General features: G+C 53.0%; 9 protein-coding genes across 9 annotated transcripts; 5 read left to right on the forward strand and 4 right to left on the reverse strand.

Annotated features, from left to right (window-relative positions):
- Nucleotides 1-83: 83 nt before the first annotated feature.
- PFLUO_LOCUS4425 (uncharacterized protein) lies at nt 84-332 on the reverse strand (the record flags this gene model as incomplete). The annotated part of the gene is made up of 1 exon (XM_073781773.1): nt 84-332. The coding sequence occupies one exon, from the start codon at nt 330-332 to the stop codon at nt 84-86; it is 249 nt and encodes an 82-aa protein (XP_073638495.1).
- Nucleotides 333-2,291: 1,959 nt separating this feature from the next.
- On the forward strand, nt 2,292-4,370 carry PFLUO_LOCUS4426 (uncharacterized protein; the record flags this gene model as incomplete). The annotated part of the gene is made up of 5 exons (XM_073781774.1): nt 2,292-2,884; nt 2,935-3,188; nt 3,247-3,383; nt 3,432-3,878; nt 3,945-4,370. 5 exons carry the CDS (start codon nt 2,292-2,294, stop codon nt 4,368-4,370), a joined length of 1,857 nt encoding a protein of 618 aa, XP_073638496.1.
- A 1,832-nt stretch (nt 4,371-6,202) lies between these two features.
- Nucleotides 6,203-7,670, reverse strand: PFLUO_LOCUS4427 (Vacuolar protein sorting-associated protein 4; the record flags this gene model as incomplete). Its single annotated transcript, XM_073781775.1, has 4 exons — nt 6,203-6,424; nt 6,483-6,933; nt 6,983-7,312; nt 7,369-7,670. The coding sequence occupies 4 exons, from the start codon at nt 7,668-7,670 to the stop codon at nt 6,203-6,205; spliced, it is 1,305 nt and encodes a 434-aa protein (XP_073638497.1).
- A 320-nt stretch (nt 7,671-7,990) lies between these two features.
- PFLUO_LOCUS4428 (Prefoldin subunit 6) lies at nt 7,991-8,532 on the forward strand (the record flags this gene model as incomplete). Its single annotated transcript, XM_073781776.1, has 4 exons — nt 7,991-8,048; nt 8,107-8,302; nt 8,364-8,424; nt 8,479-8,532. 4 exons carry the CDS (start codon nt 7,991-7,993, stop codon nt 8,530-8,532), a joined length of 369 nt encoding a protein of 122 aa, XP_073638498.1.
- Nucleotides 8,533-8,698: 166 nt separating this feature from the next.
- On the reverse strand, nt 8,699-10,422 carry PFLUO_LOCUS4429 (uncharacterized protein; the record flags this gene model as incomplete). Its single annotated transcript, XM_073781779.1, has 4 exons — nt 8,699-8,912; nt 8,962-9,544; nt 9,595-10,332; nt 10,392-10,422. The coding sequence occupies 4 exons, from the start codon at nt 10,420-10,422 to the stop codon at nt 8,699-8,701; spliced, it is 1,566 nt and encodes a 521-aa protein (XP_073638499.1).
- Nucleotides 10,423-10,679: 257 nt separating this feature from the next.
- Nucleotides 10,680-11,234, forward strand: PFLUO_LOCUS4430 (uncharacterized protein; the record flags this gene model as incomplete). Its single annotated transcript, XM_073781780.1, has 1 exon — nt 10,680-11,234. One exon carries the CDS (start codon nt 10,680-10,682, stop codon nt 11,232-11,234), a length of 555 nt encoding a protein of 184 aa, XP_073638500.1.
- A 363-nt stretch (nt 11,235-11,597) lies between these two features.
- Nucleotides 11,598-13,119, forward strand: PFLUO_LOCUS4431 (cytosolic; the record flags this gene model as incomplete). Its single annotated transcript, XM_073781781.1, has 3 exons — nt 11,598-11,633; nt 11,690-11,740; nt 11,794-13,119. 3 exons carry the CDS (start codon nt 11,598-11,600, stop codon nt 13,117-13,119), a joined length of 1,413 nt encoding a protein of 470 aa, XP_073638501.1.
- Nucleotides 13,120-13,770: 651 nt separating this feature from the next.
- Nucleotides 13,771-14,826, forward strand: PFLUO_LOCUS4432 (uncharacterized protein; the record flags this gene model as incomplete). Its single annotated transcript, XM_073781782.1, has 1 exon — nt 13,771-14,826. One exon carries the CDS (start codon nt 13,771-13,773, stop codon nt 14,824-14,826), a length of 1,056 nt encoding a protein of 351 aa, XP_073638502.1.
- A 271-nt stretch (nt 14,827-15,097) lies between these two features.
- Nucleotides 15,098-16,552, reverse strand: PFLUO_LOCUS4433 (Calcium/calmodulin-dependent protein kinase type I; the record flags this gene model as incomplete). Its single annotated transcript, XM_073781783.1, has 4 exons — nt 15,098-15,725; nt 15,790-16,111; nt 16,199-16,289; nt 16,373-16,552. 4 exons carry the CDS (start codon nt 16,550-16,552, stop codon nt 15,098-15,100), a joined length of 1,221 nt encoding a protein of 406 aa, XP_073638503.1.
- Nucleotides 16,553-16,650: the final 98 nt, after the last annotated feature.

The raw sequence follows: 16,650 nt of genomic DNA on the forward strand, positions 1-16,650 counted from the left end.
TAGCCCCCCACAAAAACACCCAACGCTACCAAATACAAGCAACAAAAGCAATACATCATTTGTCATAAGTCAAAGGTATCAAATCATTCTTTTCCTTTCTTCGCAGCTGATTTATCACCGTCAACAACAAGCGTATCAGCTTTGCTGATCATTGACTCAGAGTCGGTATCGATGCTCTTTGTATTTGCTTCCGCTTTCGAAGCTCCGTTTTGACGACGGTTCTCGATTTTCTGGTTCACGTATTTCCACGCGTTCTTTGCAAGCTCGACATCTTTGCGCGGACGAGCTTCAAGAGATGCGGTGGGTGGTCGTTGAATATTGAAACCAGCCATGGCTTATAATATTATTGGCGAGTGTATTGTGTGGAGTAGTGTAGAAAGAATTTTGTAGACGGGTAGGGTAGTCTTTAGTATTTGCAGCAGAATTCAAGTCAAAGTAGACCAATAATGAAGTGCTTCGGTTTGAGTTGAGGACCATGATTTAGACAGAAATTGACTCGGCTTATATAGATTTTCGTCTCTTGGTCCTAGTCATCATGATGCCTAGTGAGTCAGTCAATGCTTAGATGTAGGCAGCAGAAAAGTTTGTTTACGTCTAGATCCACTAAATGGGAATTATTAAGCTCCACTCCGACTCCGAGACGCATTTCTGCCTTGCCTGAATTATGTGGCTGCGGGAGCCTAGCCCCACGTGTATGGAGGTTATGGAGGTGATGGAGGTGCGTGCGGTGTGTGAATTCTCGGGCTCCCTTTTTGTTAAGCCTCAAGGTGATCTTGGGCGGAATAGGTTTGGGATCAGACTGAGGCTGCTCGTATTCGGGGTAGTTAGAACCAAAAAGGCATGGCGTGCTTTCCTCATTCGCTGTATGCGTCATTTAGACCCTATTCTGGACTCCGACTACGAAATGCCGACCCTAACCTAGCCCTATGCTTACTCCGACTCCGATTCCGCTTACCCACTTTCAATCCGGCACGTCATATCGACCAAGCCATCACATGTTGACGGAATAGCTCGATTTATTGATTGATCCAGCGGTAGTGAAGTTCGCTCGTAGACACTCATAGAATGGAACCTCGTAGATAGGGACATCTTGAGGTCCATCAGCCGAGGCATCTCTCAGTACTAGCTTTTCCAGATATTCATCGTTCCAGCGTAAAGCGCGATTGACTCATTTGATAGGTCATGTTACGCAAGGTCATCCAGAGTATTGATGCCATAAAGAGCACCGAGCCGAAGAGCAAGAGCTAAGAGAATATAGCTAGTAGCGAATTGCGGCCTCTTTGTGTTTCCAAATCTAGAGTTTAATTAGCGAGTGACTATCCAAAGTAAGTCAAGCTGTAGCGAATGAGCTTCAATTGATCAACTTACACCATGCAATTTGGATCCCGGTTGTTTTTCAGCCATACCTGATTGACCTTCAGTATACTTCCAAGGAGCCTTGGAGGACGGAAACAAGACCCGGTCAATGTGCTATAAAAGATTAATCACAACCATAGCAGTTTTTTTTCTACCTATTAAGTACATAGCATACAATGAATGCACCATCAACGACGAGCCAGGAAGTTATGCCAAAGCACACAGGCCAGCAGTAACGAAGAGGTGCGGTGAGCTTGAGGCGCAGCAAGACATTCGCTTTGGCATTCACGAAACTCCGACCAGATTTTCAAATCTACTAGAGGCAGATCTTTCAATCTATTTGATCTGCATCGTTATCGTGATCGCGGAAGTCATTGGTGTGGTTTCGAACGCCATCACGTTCGCAACCGTTGTCGCCCAAGTCGCAGAGTCTATAGCAGTTTCGTGCAAATTACAACAGGGAACGTCTATGTTGTAATAAATTTGTCAATCTCGAACATTGCATAATAAATCCCCTCATCTTGGATTCACTTTATAGCTATTTACTTCACCCTCCTTTACATAAATGTTTGAATACACAAGTTTATGCTGGGCGCGTGGCATTTCTTCTTCTTCGATGCCGAGAGCGGGCCAAAAACAATGCGAACATTTTTCGAAAAGCCAACTCCCAAACGCAGAACCATCTCTTCCGAAGAAAGATGGCGGAGATAATATGACCGCATCTATCTCAAGCACCGAGGCAAAGGAGGGAGCGGGGTATGAGGAGCAAGGGAAACTCCAAAGGGAAAGCTCGGAGACTCTGACTCCGACGTGTGCTACCGCGCTTTACGGTGATCTATCCGATAAAAGAGCTTTTCCGGGGAACATGCTTTAGCGCTGGACTATATTTTTATTCTCGGTGGTCGCAACGTCAACATTCCTCACTCACTATCACAATGGGAGAATATCGGCCACCCGACATGTCTCAAATCGGCAGTAATAGACCGGGCCCTCATCCATCGTCGATAGGCCGCCCCGTTGACCATCCGGAATGGCATCAAACAACGCCCCGAGGATATAAGGTGGGATCAAATCTGCTGGGCGAGCCCTGGAGTAATGATCAGCCCTTCAAGGTCATTGTGATGGGCGCTGGAGCTGCAGGGATTGACTTCCTCCACCATGCGCCTAAAGCTCTCGCCGGGCTCAACGTCCAGATCAAGTGCTTCGAAAAAAATGCCGACGTCGGTGGAACGTGGTATGAAAACCGGTATCCCGGCTGTGCTTGCGATGGACCCTCTCCTAGCTACCAGTTTGCCTGGAGACCGAACCCCGACTGGTCGAAGTACTACTGTGGCTCTCCGGAGATTTGGCAGTATCTAAAAGGAATTGTCCTTGACGAAGGGCTCGATCGATATATTCAACTGCAGACGAAAATCGTGAAGGCTTCCTGGGATGACACGAAGTCGAAGTGGATCCTGGTTGTTGCCAATGCCACGAAGCAGTGGGAGGAGGAGTGTGATGTGTTTCTGAACGGCACTGGATTTCTCAAGTGAGTTTGCTTTGGTATAGGGATCTGAATCCAGTTACTGACTTCCTCAGTCACTGGAAGTGGCCCAACATTGCCGGCATAGACACCTTTAAGGGCCGTTTGTTCCACACGGCGGCATACGAGGAAGGATACGATTTAAAAGGAAAGCGGGTTGCTGTTATTGGGAGTGGGTCCTCGGGAGTCCAGGTCGTCGCATCGATATATCCTGAAGTATCAAAGCTTTACACTTGGGTGCGCAGTCCGACGTGGATCACCGCGGGATTTGCACAAAAGTTCGCTGGCCCAGACGGAGCCAATTTAGAGTGTATGGCTTGTCCTGAAAATCTTATAAAGCCAGCCCATATTTGCTAACTGAGCAACAGATTCTGAAGAACAGAAGGCAGAATGGCGCCAGCATCCTGAAAAATACCGCGAGTATCGCAAGGTCATTGAGGATGAGATCAACCTGCGCTATAAAGGTGTTTTGAGGAATACAGCCGAGTCCCAGAATGGAAATGAGGTGAGCTTGCATGGATCTCTATTTGGTTCACATGCTAAAAGCATACAGTTCTCTTATAAGGAAATGCACCGCAAGCTGAATGGAGACCCGCGCCTTGTGGACAAGATCATTCCCAAAGACTTTAACGTAGGCTGTCGACGACCAACGCCAGGCAACGGTTACCTAGAGGCGCTGGTCGGTGAGAAGACCACTACCTTTACGGAAACCATTTCTTGCATCACTTCGACAGGTTTCAAGGACCATGCCGGTCACGAATACGAGTGCGATGTAATTATCTGTGCTACGGGTTTCGATACTTCTTTCCGACCTCGATTCCCTGTTGTAGGTCTGGACGGTGTGAGTCTTGCCAAACGTTGGGAGAAGGTGCCGGAGAGCTACATGGGCATTGCAGCGCCCAGCATGCCCAACTACTTCATGTTCACAGGTCCCTTCACTCCCGTGGCGCAGGGAGCTATCCTACCAATCCTCACCTCGATGAGCAATTACTTCTTGAAGGTTCGATGTCATCTGATGCTCAGTCAACTTGGAACATAAAGGACTCACAATTTGTTATTTTAATAGGTCATCGAGAAAATGTACAAACAACATATTCGCCGGATGACGCCGAAGGAATCCGTTATTGAAGATTTCATGGACCATAGCCGCTCCTATCTTCAAAGGACGTGCTGGGCGGACCCGTGCAAGAGCTGGTTCAAGCAGGGCAAGCCTGATGGTCCCATCGTGATGTGGCCAGGATCTCGACTGTTGTTTTTCGAAGCTGTCAAGACCCCCCAGTGGGAAGACTACGACATAGAATATCGGTCAGGTAACCGTTTCGGGTTTTTTGGCAGTGGATTTGTGCCGTATGAGTTTGGAGCTGCGGGAGAGAGCTCTCCATATCTCAATGGTGACTTTGTGCATACTCTCCCAAGGAAAGAGGTCGAAGAAAGAATTGCCAAGAGCAGGGCCCATCAAAATGGACATGCAGAAGCAAACGGTCTTCCTTGATGGGGTTGATAACTCTCTTGTTGCTTTTCATTTGAATGCAATATAGCAAACACATTTGAATAAACGAAGAGTTTGAAGCATCAAGCTCTTTAGGGTTCCTGCAGGCACGTGTATTGATGCCTGGGTGCCTGCTGGTGTCCTTCCTTTGTAGACTATAAAACCCCCTCCAACTCTTTCCTGTTTTTCCCTTTCTCTTATTCCTTCTTCCATCATCCCTCATCATCTCCACTCCGCCCAAAATCTCTTGTTTGCACAGCAATTTGAGAAGGTCAGCGATAAACATGACGCTCAGGGTTGGTTCTATCCATGTCCACCTGGACCAACCGATGATGGCAGCAGATGGGAAACTGTCGTGTGAGTACCATGCCCCATGTCAAAATTGTCTAACATCACAGTGCTGAACTGCATATCTCCCAGGCAACCACACCAACTTGGCGGTCAACATATTCAGCATATATAACGCGTGAAGCTCCAGAACCCTTCTTGTGTTCGTGCCTCCGCAGTTTGCGGGGTTGATATTCACGAATTGTACAAGTTATATAAAAGCCAATATATGGCTCCTCTCATTCTAAAAAAAAAAGCAGAAAGAGGATCATGGTGACTGGTATTGCCATATCCATGTTCTTTGACATGAATTCAGGCTAACAAAATGACAGATCGATGCCCGCTAATAGTCAATCGAATCCGTTTATCAACTGTGAGGCCGCATCTCTACTACAAGAAAAGGCGACCGCAACTCAATCAGCGTTTGTCCTGGCAACATGGTAGCCAGTACAGCCGCTGAGCCGCTACAATTCCTCGTGGAGGAATCGCTAGCTATGAGACTTCTCATTTACTAGCTTCCATTGATTGACCTGCCTCACGCTCTGTCTACGAATCTTTAGCTCCCTAGTAGGCTCAGACGGGGAACGGTAGCTCTAAGCTCGCACGGAACATCCGCAAGGAGGCTGACCTTGCTGAAGCTCCAAATTGGAAGCTGGTCAAGAATTCATCTTACTCACCGCGCTCTACCTCTTAAACCTGGCCCCGGATTTGCGCTGGTTGCGCTGCTAGTTGCAGCTGGACGAGGAGCCGAAGAAGAAGAAGTTGGCGGTGCGGTCGCGACATGACTCGACCGGTGAAAACGCTCCACCGGATGATACAGGCCGAGCTCGGCATCGAGAAGGGATGCGGCAACCGCAGGCAATAGGGTGATCCATCCAAGTGTTGAAGGCAAGACCGCCAAAACCCAGCTGACCAGCCACTGTTCGATACTTGCAATCCAAATGTCTGTCGAGGAGTGTAAAGTTCAACACTGTTGCTACTATTCAAACCTACTGGATACAGATCAACCTAGTGATCATGGAAGCCAAGATACGGGAAGAGTTGGGCGAGGGAGAGTCTGCTCCCCTCATGATAAGGCAGTTCACGTCCTATAGAATACCGTCCATTTCCCATCTGCGGTGGTACTTCACCTGTTTCTCATTTAGGGTAGGCGTAGAGACTTCCAAGGACAGTACTAGATATAATACAGCCAGCTCTAAGTATATCACAACCTGCCCCTATCCTCCATCTCCAACCTTTACACAGACTATCTACATGTTGAGATCGACGAGAGCTAAAATAGAAAAGAAAGGCCATGCATATTTATCTGCGGGAAACATCTGCGACGAAAGCAAAAGGAACTAACTCATGACGCCTCACCAATAAGCGCTTCTGGACACCAAATGACAGAGAAAGATAGATCGAAGGGCACGGAATCCAAATCCACCAAGCAAAGCCAAGTCTTGGCGGTGGTGGATTATCAATGCAGGGAACAAATCTGTAAGACGAGGAAACCACCCAAAACAAGGTTAGGCACCCTCGCTGCCGAACTCCTCGGTCCATTCGGCGTTTCGCTGGAGATCCTCGTGGCTGACGGTGGGTCTGGAATTCCGGACGGCCTTGATGAAATCCTTCAGGACGAGAGGTGGCTCGAGGAGTTGTTCTGCTTCGATGCTGAGCCAGGTCATTTCCATTGCGCCTGCGTCTCCCGGAGAGCACGGGGTGAATTTTTCGGCGTCCTCGTGGGTTACCTGTTTTCGTGTTCTTAGTGAAATGCATCTTTTTGGGAAGAGGAGCTACAATACAAACCTTCTTATAGTGTGTCGCAGTCTGAATTTTGCGAATGGGTTGCATCAGAGCATCTTGCACGGCAATGCTGATATCGCTACCGGAGTAGCCATCGCTCATCTCCGCCAAAGACCGATAATCCACCTGGGTCAGCTCGCACGGCGTGGAGCCCACGGCCAGCATGAACATCTTCATCCGTGCGTTGATATCCGGCAGACTGATGTGCACTCGGCGTTGGAAACGCCGCCGAATCGCGGCGTCGAGTTGCCAGGGGATATTGGTTGCGCCCAGGATCAAAACGCCCTTGGAGTCTTTGCCGACACCGTCCATCTGTACAAGCAGTTCGGTTTTGATACGTCGAGACGCCTCGGATTCTCCTTCGCCACGCGGGCCGCACAGTGCGTCGACCTCGTCAATGAAGATGATGGCCGGCTTGTTTTCACGTGCCATATTGAAAAGTTGCTTAACCAGTCTGTGGTAGCGTTAGTATCTTGATCCTAAGAAAGTAGAATTGTCCATACCTTTCACTCTCTCCCATCCACTTCGATACCAGGTCACTGGAGCTGACGCTAAAAAATGTGCTGTTGGCCTCCGTCGCAACGGCCTTGGCGAGGTACGATTTACCCGTACCGGGAGGACCGTAGAGCAAGATGCCCTTCCAGGGCTGGCGCTTGCCCGTAAACAGATGCGGAAACTTTATAGGAAGAATGACTGCCTCTTTCAAGGCCTCCTTTGCGCCCTCTAAGCCCGCAACATCCTCCCACTTGATATTCGGCTTGTCAGACAAGATCGCGCCCTGAAGAGCAGACCGGAGCTTTTTCGCATCGGCATCTTCACCATCTTCTTCCTTGCTGCAAGGTTACCGTTAGCGTTGATATTTCCTTCTCAGATGGGTGGGTGTACGTACTCTCCCTTCCCACTCCCCTGCGCAACACTGCCGTTCGAGCCCAACGCGCTAGGTTTCTTGCGATTATCCGCAGAGGCGAGGTGATTCTTCAGCTTCTCAGCGCGATCCATGTACTCGCCGGTCTTTGCGCGGATCATCTCCTTGGACCGCGGGTTCTTCTCCCATTTCAGAGCCAGCATGAACAACTCCAGCGCGGAGTAGTACTGCTGGTAGGCCTTCTCGTACTCGCCCTCATTGTCATTCTCGATCGCCTTTTTGACCGTGTCGATTGCTCGCCCTAAGAAATCTGTATTGTTGCTCATGGCTGGATGGTGGTGGTGGCGACGCGAGAGAGAAAGCGGGGGAGGGAATCGAAGGGTTGGAGGGGTTTTGTCGCGTGTGGTGGTGGTGGGGGAGGAGGACGACGAGAGGCGAGGGCGTAGGCAGCAATCGAGAACGAGAGAGAGGTGTCGTTATGAGGAAGAGAGTCAGTGAGTGAGGAAGTATGGATGGCTGGAGCGTGGGGAAGAAACAGAAGGAAACCAGTCAGTGATTTGGCGCGGGCGGGCAACCAAGCAAGCCAGTGTCGTCAACGGGATCGCCGCTTTTCCCTCCTCCCACCACCATTCACCCGCCAGGCACCATGGACGCCCAGAAACAGCTGCAGGCCCTGTCGGACGAATTCCAGCAGCTGCAGACGGGTATTGATTTTTCTATTCAATGACGGTCATGATCATCGCGCTGACACGCAGTCCCCAGAACTCGAGGGCCTGGTCGATGCCCGCCAGAAGCTCGAGTCGCAGCAGCAGGAGAACCAGGGCGTGCAGAGCGAATTCGCCCAGCTGGACGATGAATCCAGCGTCTACAAGCTTGTCGGTCCGGTGTTATTGAAACAAGACAAGAACGAGGCCGTTATGGCTGTCAATGGGCGATTAGAGTTTATCGAGAAGGAAATGTTGGTGCTCGCAGGCATTCTCACGCCAGATGATCGCGCTAACTGGTTGCTATCTATACAGTAAGCGCATTGAGGGACAGATCGAAGAGGTTGAGGAGAAGAGTGAGAAGAAACGCTCTGAGGTAAGTTTGCGTTCGCCATCCACTGGTACAGACACCGCTGACTGGCTTCTTCAGGTCATGCAATTGCAAAGTCAGGCCCAGCAGCAGGCTGCGAGTGCTCCTGCGTAGGCTTGTCCTGTCTGCCCCGGTTGAGGAATAGTTTGAGGAACTACCAAAAAACAAGAAATATACCCTGGAAAGATGTGACACGGAACATTTCATTACTAGTCCATCCCACTATCACAGTCCAATTTTCATTGATTCATAACCAAAAACATAATATACCTCTATCTATCTATGACTTGACCAGCAGACTGCGGCCGGACATCTCCGCAGGCTGCTCAATGCCCATGGCAGCCAGGACGGTGGGTGCGACATCACCCAACACGGCCTCCTCGCCCTGCTTGAGGCTCCAGCCCGCCGGGGCATTGGCCATGACGAAGGGAACCTTGTTGACAGTGTGGGAGGTCTTGGGAGTGCCCTTCTCGTTGAGCATCTCCTCGGCGTTGCTACAGACTAGATTAGCGATTTCCCTAAAACTTTTGCGGACATACATACCCATGGTCAGAGGTGATCATCAGAATGTAGCCGTTCTTCTTGCAGGCATCGTAGATCTCGCCAATGGCTTTATCGGTGGCAGCAACACCCTGAATGGCGGCCTCGTACACGCCAGTATGGCCCACCATGTCGGGGGGAGCAAAGTTGTTCATGATAAACTCGAACTTGCCCTCGCCAATGCGGGCAGCCATCTTCTGACCCACTTCAGCGGCGCTCATCTTGGGGTCGAGGTCATAAGTAGCCACCTTCGGCGAGGGGATCATGTCGCGGACCTCGCCGGGGAACTGCTTCTCGATACCGCCGTTGAAGAAGAAGGTGACGTGCGCGTACTTCTCCGTCTCGGCGACGTGGCACTGCTGCACTTTCTGCTTGCTGAGCCACTCGCCTAGCACGTTACCCATGTGCTGCGGCGGGAAGGCAACCGGGAAGGTGTAGTCGGTCTTGTACTGGGTCATGGTGGTGATGGAGATGTCCTTGGGGTAAGGGAAATCGGGGCGAGGAGAGCGGTCGTAGTCACCCAGCAGCTGAGTGACCTCACGGACTCGATCAGAGCGGTAGTTGAAGAAGAAGAGAGTGTCGCCATCTAGAATATAATTAGTAAAAATCCTCAAAAAAGAAAAGAGGGTATCATACCCTGCACGCGGCGCTCCTTGCCACCAACGATGATAGGCTTGAAGAACTCATCGTTCTCGTCCTTCTCATAACGCGTCTTCATAGTCTGCACGACATCCGTGCTGTCCTCGCCCTCGCCAGTGACTAGGGCCTTCATGCCAATCTCAACACGCTCCCAGCGCTTGTCACGGTCCATCACGTAGTAGCGGCCGACCACGGTAGCAATCTCGCCAACACCAAGCTCCTTGGTCTTCTCCAGCAGCTGCTGCATGTATCCAACGGCACTCTTGGGGTCTGTGTCACGGCCATCACTGAAGAAGTGGATGAAGACTTGGGGAATCTGCATCTCCTTGGCAACCTGGAGCAAGCCGATCAGGTGAGTGATGTTAGAGTGGACACCACCGTCCGAGACCAATCCCAGCAGGTGCAGACGTCCATTTCCCTCCTTCGCACGAGTGAAGGACTTGGCAACGTTGTCCACCTTACCCATCTCGCCATTCTTCAGGGTCTGGTCGATGCGCACACTGTCCTGCCAGACCACGCGGCCGGCGCCAATGTTCAAATGGCCGACCTCACTGTTTCCCATCAGGCCCTCGGGCAGACCGACGGCGAACGACGAGGCTTCCAGTTCGGTGTAACCCTGGGCGGTCTTGGAGTTGGGCTCGGCGAAGCCGGACATGTAGGGCGTCTCGGCGGCGGCAATGGCGTCGCCATTGGCCGGAGAGTTGGGGCCGGCGACACCCCAGCCATCGATGACAACTGCCAGTTTTGCATTAGCGTGATGGGTGTGAGGACCTGGGGAGCAAAGCAGATCATACTCAACACGACTTTCTGGTCGACCTGGGCCATAGTGGGGGTGTGTATTCGTGTCTGGAGGGAATCAACTGATGTGAAAATGAATCAATCGAGTGCAATTCACTTACCTATTGACAACAACTAAAAGGGGGGAGAGAGGATGGCAGAGAGAAAGAAAGCCCGGTGAAGGAATCAGTCCTTACTAGTTTGGAGGGGCAGAAGTGAGTCGCCGGTGAACTTTGGTTGGGCGACCGACGTCACAGCCGCTTCCGGTTCTTTCCTTCCGCATCACCTCCTTTGCCCGACACTCAATGGCCTCCAGAACTCCTCTCACGGGCACTCCACACCTCAAGTCCTCGGTCGCCCCCGAGACCCCCCTCAAGGACGCGACTGGGGCCCCCGCGCCGCAAACAGTGTCGTTCCCACCACCGCAGACCTTTGAGATCATTCCACCACTGCACGGGATCCTGCTTCGCCTGCTCGCCCAGAAGAACGCGGCAGGTGGTCCAGGGAATACAGCAGCACCTGCAGGAAATGAGTCCACGCAGCCACAATCTCAGCAGCCGCTAGACCCCAAGACCGGGACCGGGACGTCTTCCCAGGCCGTACTCGACCTCACGACTCTCGAACCGAACGGTCATCCACCTCTCGACGTCAAGGACCTTCCTACAGAAACCAGTTCCGTCAAGATTCGGTTACAAAAGGCGCGCACGGTGGTGGAGGGACTGCCAGACGTGCATCGGTCTGTTGCGGACCAGCAAAAGGAGATTGAAGAGCTGGAGGACCATGTGGCCCGGCTACGCTCTGTGATTTCCGACTTTGGGAGCCGGGCAGGGATGAACGAAGCGGTCAAGATGGAATCCTAAGATATTATGTGGTGGTTGTTGTTGTTGTTTTTTTGCAGTTTAATACCCCTTGTCATAGCGAGCATTGCAGCGGGGAACCACGGCGTCAATCATAATTCTGGAGGCCATCAATAAATTCTCGGCAATTAATCTACGCAATGAAAGATCAAACCTATGGTGAAAACAGACGTGACCACAATAAGATGGTTGTAGATGCCCCGTCCAGTCCTTCCGATGTCGCAATCCACCGGGCAACCCTGCCTCAGGCATTCATCCCCCACCATCTTTTTCCGTCCGGCTTTTTTTTCTCTCCGTCCCACTTCACCTCTTCCTCCCATCTTCTGCTTTCTTTTCCCTTTCCAGAAATTAGACCCTCTTGCTATCATGGCCACTTACGCTCTGTCCGATGCCCACCGGGCTGTGAGTATTCTCCCCATTCAATGCCTCGATCTACATCATTGACTCATGGACTACAGCAAATGCACGATGGCCTCAAGGAGTCCGACCCCGAGATTGCTGGCATCATGGTATGTTTCCACAATTGCTTATTGTTGATCGTTGCTAATCAGTCGCTCCGCAGGAACGTGAGATCAAGCGCCAGCGTGAATCCGTCGTCCTGATCGCCTCGGAGAACTTCACCTCCCACGCCGTCTTTGAGGCTCTGGGCACTCCCATGTCCAACAAGTACTCCGAGGGCTACCCCGGTGCTCGCTACTACGGTGGTAACCAGCACATCGATGCCATTGAGATCACCTGCCAGCAGCGTGCCCTCAAGGCCTTCAACCTTGACCCCGCCAAGTGGGGGGTGAACGTCCAGTGCCTCAGCGGTAGCCCTGCCAACCTGCAGGTCTACCAGGCCCTCATGCGCCCTCACGACCGTCTGATGGGATTGGATCTCCCCCACGGTGGCCATCTGAGCCACGGCTACCAGACCGCCACCCGCAAGATCTCCGCCGTCTCGACCTACTTCGAGACCTTCCCTTACCGTGTCAACCTGGAGACCGGTATCATCGACTACGACCAGCTGGAGACCAACGCTGAGATGTACCGCCCCAAGTGCCTGGTTGCCGGTACCTCTGCCTACTGCCGTCTGATTGACTACAAGCGCATGCGCCAGATCGCGGACAAGGTCGGTGCCTACCTCATCGTCGACATGGCCCACATCTCCGGCCTGATCTCCGCTGGCGTTATCCCTTCGCCTTTCGAGTACGCCGACGTGGTGACCACCACCACCCACAAGTCTCTCCGTGGCCCCCGTGGTGCCATGATCTTCTTCCGCAAGGGTGTCCGCAGCACCGACAAGACCGGCAAGGAAATCATGTACGACCTGGAGGGCCCGATCAACTTCTCTGTCTTCCCCGGCCACCAGGGTGGTCCTCACAACCACACCATCACCGCTCTGGCTGTGGCTCTCAAGCAGGCCGACACGCCCGAGTTCCGCCAGTACCAGGAGCAGGTGATCAAGAACGCCAAGGCTCTGGAGAACGAATTCAAGGTGCTCGGCCACAAGCTTGTGTCAGACGGCACTGACAGCCACATGGTCCTGCTGGACCTGCGCCCCAAGGCCCTGGACGGTGCCCGTGTCGAGGCTGTCCTGGAGCAGATCAACATCGCCTGCAACAAGAACTCCATCCCCGGTGACAAGTCCGCTCTGACCCCCTGCGGTATCCGCATCGGTGCTCCCGCCATGACCACCCGTGGTATGGGCGAGGAGGACTTCAAGCGCATTGCCCGCTACATCGACCAGTCGATCAACATCTGCAAGACCGAGCAGGCCCAGCTGCCCAAGGAGGCCAACCGTCTCAAGGACTTCAAGGCCAAGGTCGCCTCCGAGACCGTTCCGGAGATCCTGGCCCTCCGCCGGGAGATTGCCCAGTGGGCCAGCACTTTCCCTCTGCCCGTTTAAGGGATGAGATGGGATGAGAGGAGAAAAGTTTCAACATAATTGCGTACAGATTACAAGAGTGCGTTCTACGGGGTTTTATACAGGTCTGCTTCTTCAACCTTATGCGGGACATCTGGGATATGGGATAATTTGATTGATGGTTTTTACGATGAAAATAACTCAAGCCGCGCTTCTTCAACAGCGACGGCGTCACGACTTCCAGGGGGAAAAGTTTCAACATCTGGCGCGGGTTGTTGTGCTTTTGTTTTGTGTTTTTTTATTGCATATAACTGCAGCTCAATCCACATCTGATCTTCCTCCATATCGTGATCGATCTATACCCGCTAGTCACGTGCCTTATCTTATCGATAGTAAGGAGGGGACGACCCTCTTCCTCTTCCTCTTACTCTTACTCTCACTCACGTCCTCACTTCCCTCGTTTCAGCGCTGGTCTCCATCGGATCACCTCGGTCCTGCCCCCGAGTCCGTTCCGGCAGTGTCGCTCTTGATCTTCGCACCCCCTTCTCTCTCGATAAGGGCAGGACGAAGTCTCTGCTATCTTATCATCACCGAGGGCGCTCGCGGGAGAGATCATCTGCTGGTACTACTGTATCACTGGGCTCGCGGCCGCCGTTCCAGGGATCCCAACCGCTGCTGCAAGGAAAAACAGAAATGGCAAATACAGCACAGTGCTACTACTGCTTCGAGGTTCTCTCCGCCTCGTTCGAGGGCCGCAAACCCGGCAGCCTACTCGCGATAGAAGCCCTCTGGGAACAGCACGAGCAGGCCAAGAAACTGGCTGTTCTCAAAGCTGAAGATCAGCAGCAGCAGGAGCCTGTAATTGAGGACGACGACGAGGATGACGAGGATGAAGAGGATGATGGTGGCCCGGAGAGTAGTCCCAAGGCGCTCAAACTCCCCATTATCAGTCACCTGCGCAGCCAGATCCCATCCGACTCGTCGTCCAGCGCGGCAACCACGCCGTCGATTACCTCCAACACCTCTTCCAACAACTCCCTGCTATCAAATTCTACGAGCGTGACCACCCCCATATCCGTGGAGCGCCGATATCCGCTATTCGTAACGTGGAACACGCTATCCACCCGGCATCCAGGACACCGGTCTCTGCGCGGCTGCATCGGGACATTCGAGGCGCAGGAACTAGCAGCGGGGCTGAGAACTTACTCCCTGACCTCGTTGGTACTCCCCTTTCCAACATATTTTTCCAATCACAAAGCTAATGGATACAGTGCATTCGATGACACCCGCTTCTCACCAATCACACAGTCCCTCCTCCCCTCGCTATCATGCCACCTCACCCTGCTAGGGTCATTCGAGCCCTGCACGCACGCAATGGACTGGACGCTCGGCACGCACGGGCTGCGCATCTCCTTCGTCCACCGCGGACGGCGCTACGGCGCGACTTATCTCCCCGACGTGCCCGTTGAGCAAGGATGGACGAAGGAAGAGACAGTCGAAAGTCTGATGCGTAAAGCGGGCTGGGACGGCCCCGGCGGTGGTGGCGGTGCCGTTGCGAGGAGACTGCTCCGTGGGACCACCGGGTCCGGCTCTACCGCTGCGAGCAAGCCCTGGGATCAGGTCTCGGAGTTTCGGACGGTCAGGTATCAGGGTCTGGGGGCTAGTGCTGATTATGCGGAATGGCAGGAGTGGCGGAAGTGGGTGTCTTCGCTTGAGGGTGGGTTGGAGAGGTTGGAGGTGGCTAGATAATGATGATGACTTGATGCATACTATACATGAATCTATGTACTATTGCTTGTGGATATAGGAGGATCTCTTTCTCGGGGTTAGGGTTTAATGCGATCAATGGCGCAGATACAAGAGTTTTCACAATCCCCAGCCCTAACACGTTCATCAGATCATGCGATGTCCCGTTCCGAAACGACCATCCAAAAAGCTCGTCGATTGAGTACCTAGGTATATATTGACCAAACGACGTATAAGTAGTTCAAAAAAAAAAACCCCTCCAACTTACTCAACATCATCTCGCATTTGCAGTCCGACTCCACAACCCAGCAACCACCTCCTTGACCCTCCGCTCCTGCTGTCGGATCTGCTCCTCCGTCTGCCCGCGCGCATTCCCCCGACTATCAATCTGCATGGGACTCCCCCCGCCACCAGCAGCAGCACTCTGCGGCCTCTGGAAATCATGATACTGCTCCTCATGAACCTGATCCCCACTAACGCGTTCAGGCTTCGGATCAACACTCATAATCCCGTCCATCATGAACCCGCCACCCTCGCGCAGCTTATTGATAGCGCGCACCGTGTCGATGGCGCGGTGCAGCGTGCGCCGCGCGTTGAAGTTCTTCTTGACAGTCGGCAATAGGTCCTCGCCGGAGCCGAGTTTCGTGGTGGCGTCGTGCGGAGGGTTCACCCACGCGTGCTGGAGCGCTTCGTGCGCCGTCATCCGTCCGGCAGGCTCGATCGTTAGGCACCGTTTTATGAAATTGCGCGCTTCTTGCGACACTCCGCGCCAGTACTCCAGTGGCGTGAAGGAGTAGTCCGCTGCGAGGATGGCCTGCATCTCTTCGAGGTTTGAGTCGCGGTCGAAAGGCGTGTAGCCGCATAGGAGGAAGTATGTGATTACGCCGATGGCCCAGATGTCACTAGTACACACAATAGTTAGCAGTGAACCCCCGAGAGGAGGATTGGATGTCCGACTATACTTACACCGGCTTCCCGTGCCCGCTCTTCTTAAAGATCTCCGGCGCCATGTACCCGGGCGTGCCGCAGGTGGTCGTGAGTACATGGAACTGCTCCTCGTCCATGATCCGCGACAGCCCGAAATCGGCAATCAGGAGGTCGGCGTTGTCTTCGGGCGTGCGGAAGAGCAGGTTCTCAGGTTTCAGGTCGCGGTGCACGATGCCGTGGTCGTGCAGGTATGCCACGGCCGAGAGCACAGCTCGGATCAGGTCCGCGGCGTCGGACTCGTAGTAGCTGCCCTTGCGGCAGATGCGGTCGAAGAGCTCGCCGCCCAGGGCGAGGTCGGTGACTAAATACACTACATAGTTAAAACACGATTGTCAGCTCTGTTCTGTTACTGATGATTTTGAAATTAATAAAAAAAAAAAACACGCACAGTTGTTCATGGTCTCGAAATAATCCACCAGCGTCAGGATATTCTGGTGGCCCATAGACACTTTTTTCAGCACGGCGATCTCATTACGGACCTAGTAGATGGTCGGTCATAGTTAGCACACTCCCTCGCCGGCGTGGTCGTGTGCGTCGGGGTATATCCGGCTCGGTCTCGTACCATGTGCTCCCGCCCGGCCATCAGCCGCTTGTTAATCACCTTGGCGGCATAGTAGCGCCCGGTATCGATATGCACACACTCCTTGACGACGGAGTAGGAGCCTGCTCCCAGCGTTTTCCCCGTCTTGTACCGGCACGGCTGGACCTTCGGCTTCTGGCCGCTCGGCGGTTGGGCTGCCATCGGGACGGGGGCCGGAAGTGGGGGAGGGAGGATCGAGAGATTCGCTGATCGGAGGGGGAGGGGAATGAATAGATGCGAGAAGCCGAATGCTTCGGTGA

Source organism: Penicillium psychrofluorescens (genome assembly GCF_964197705.1).
Source record: "Penicillium psychrofluorescens genome assembly, chromosome: 3".
Lineage (NCBI taxonomy): Eukaryota > Fungi > Ascomycota > Eurotiomycetes > Eurotiales > Aspergillaceae > Penicillium > Penicillium psychrofluorescens.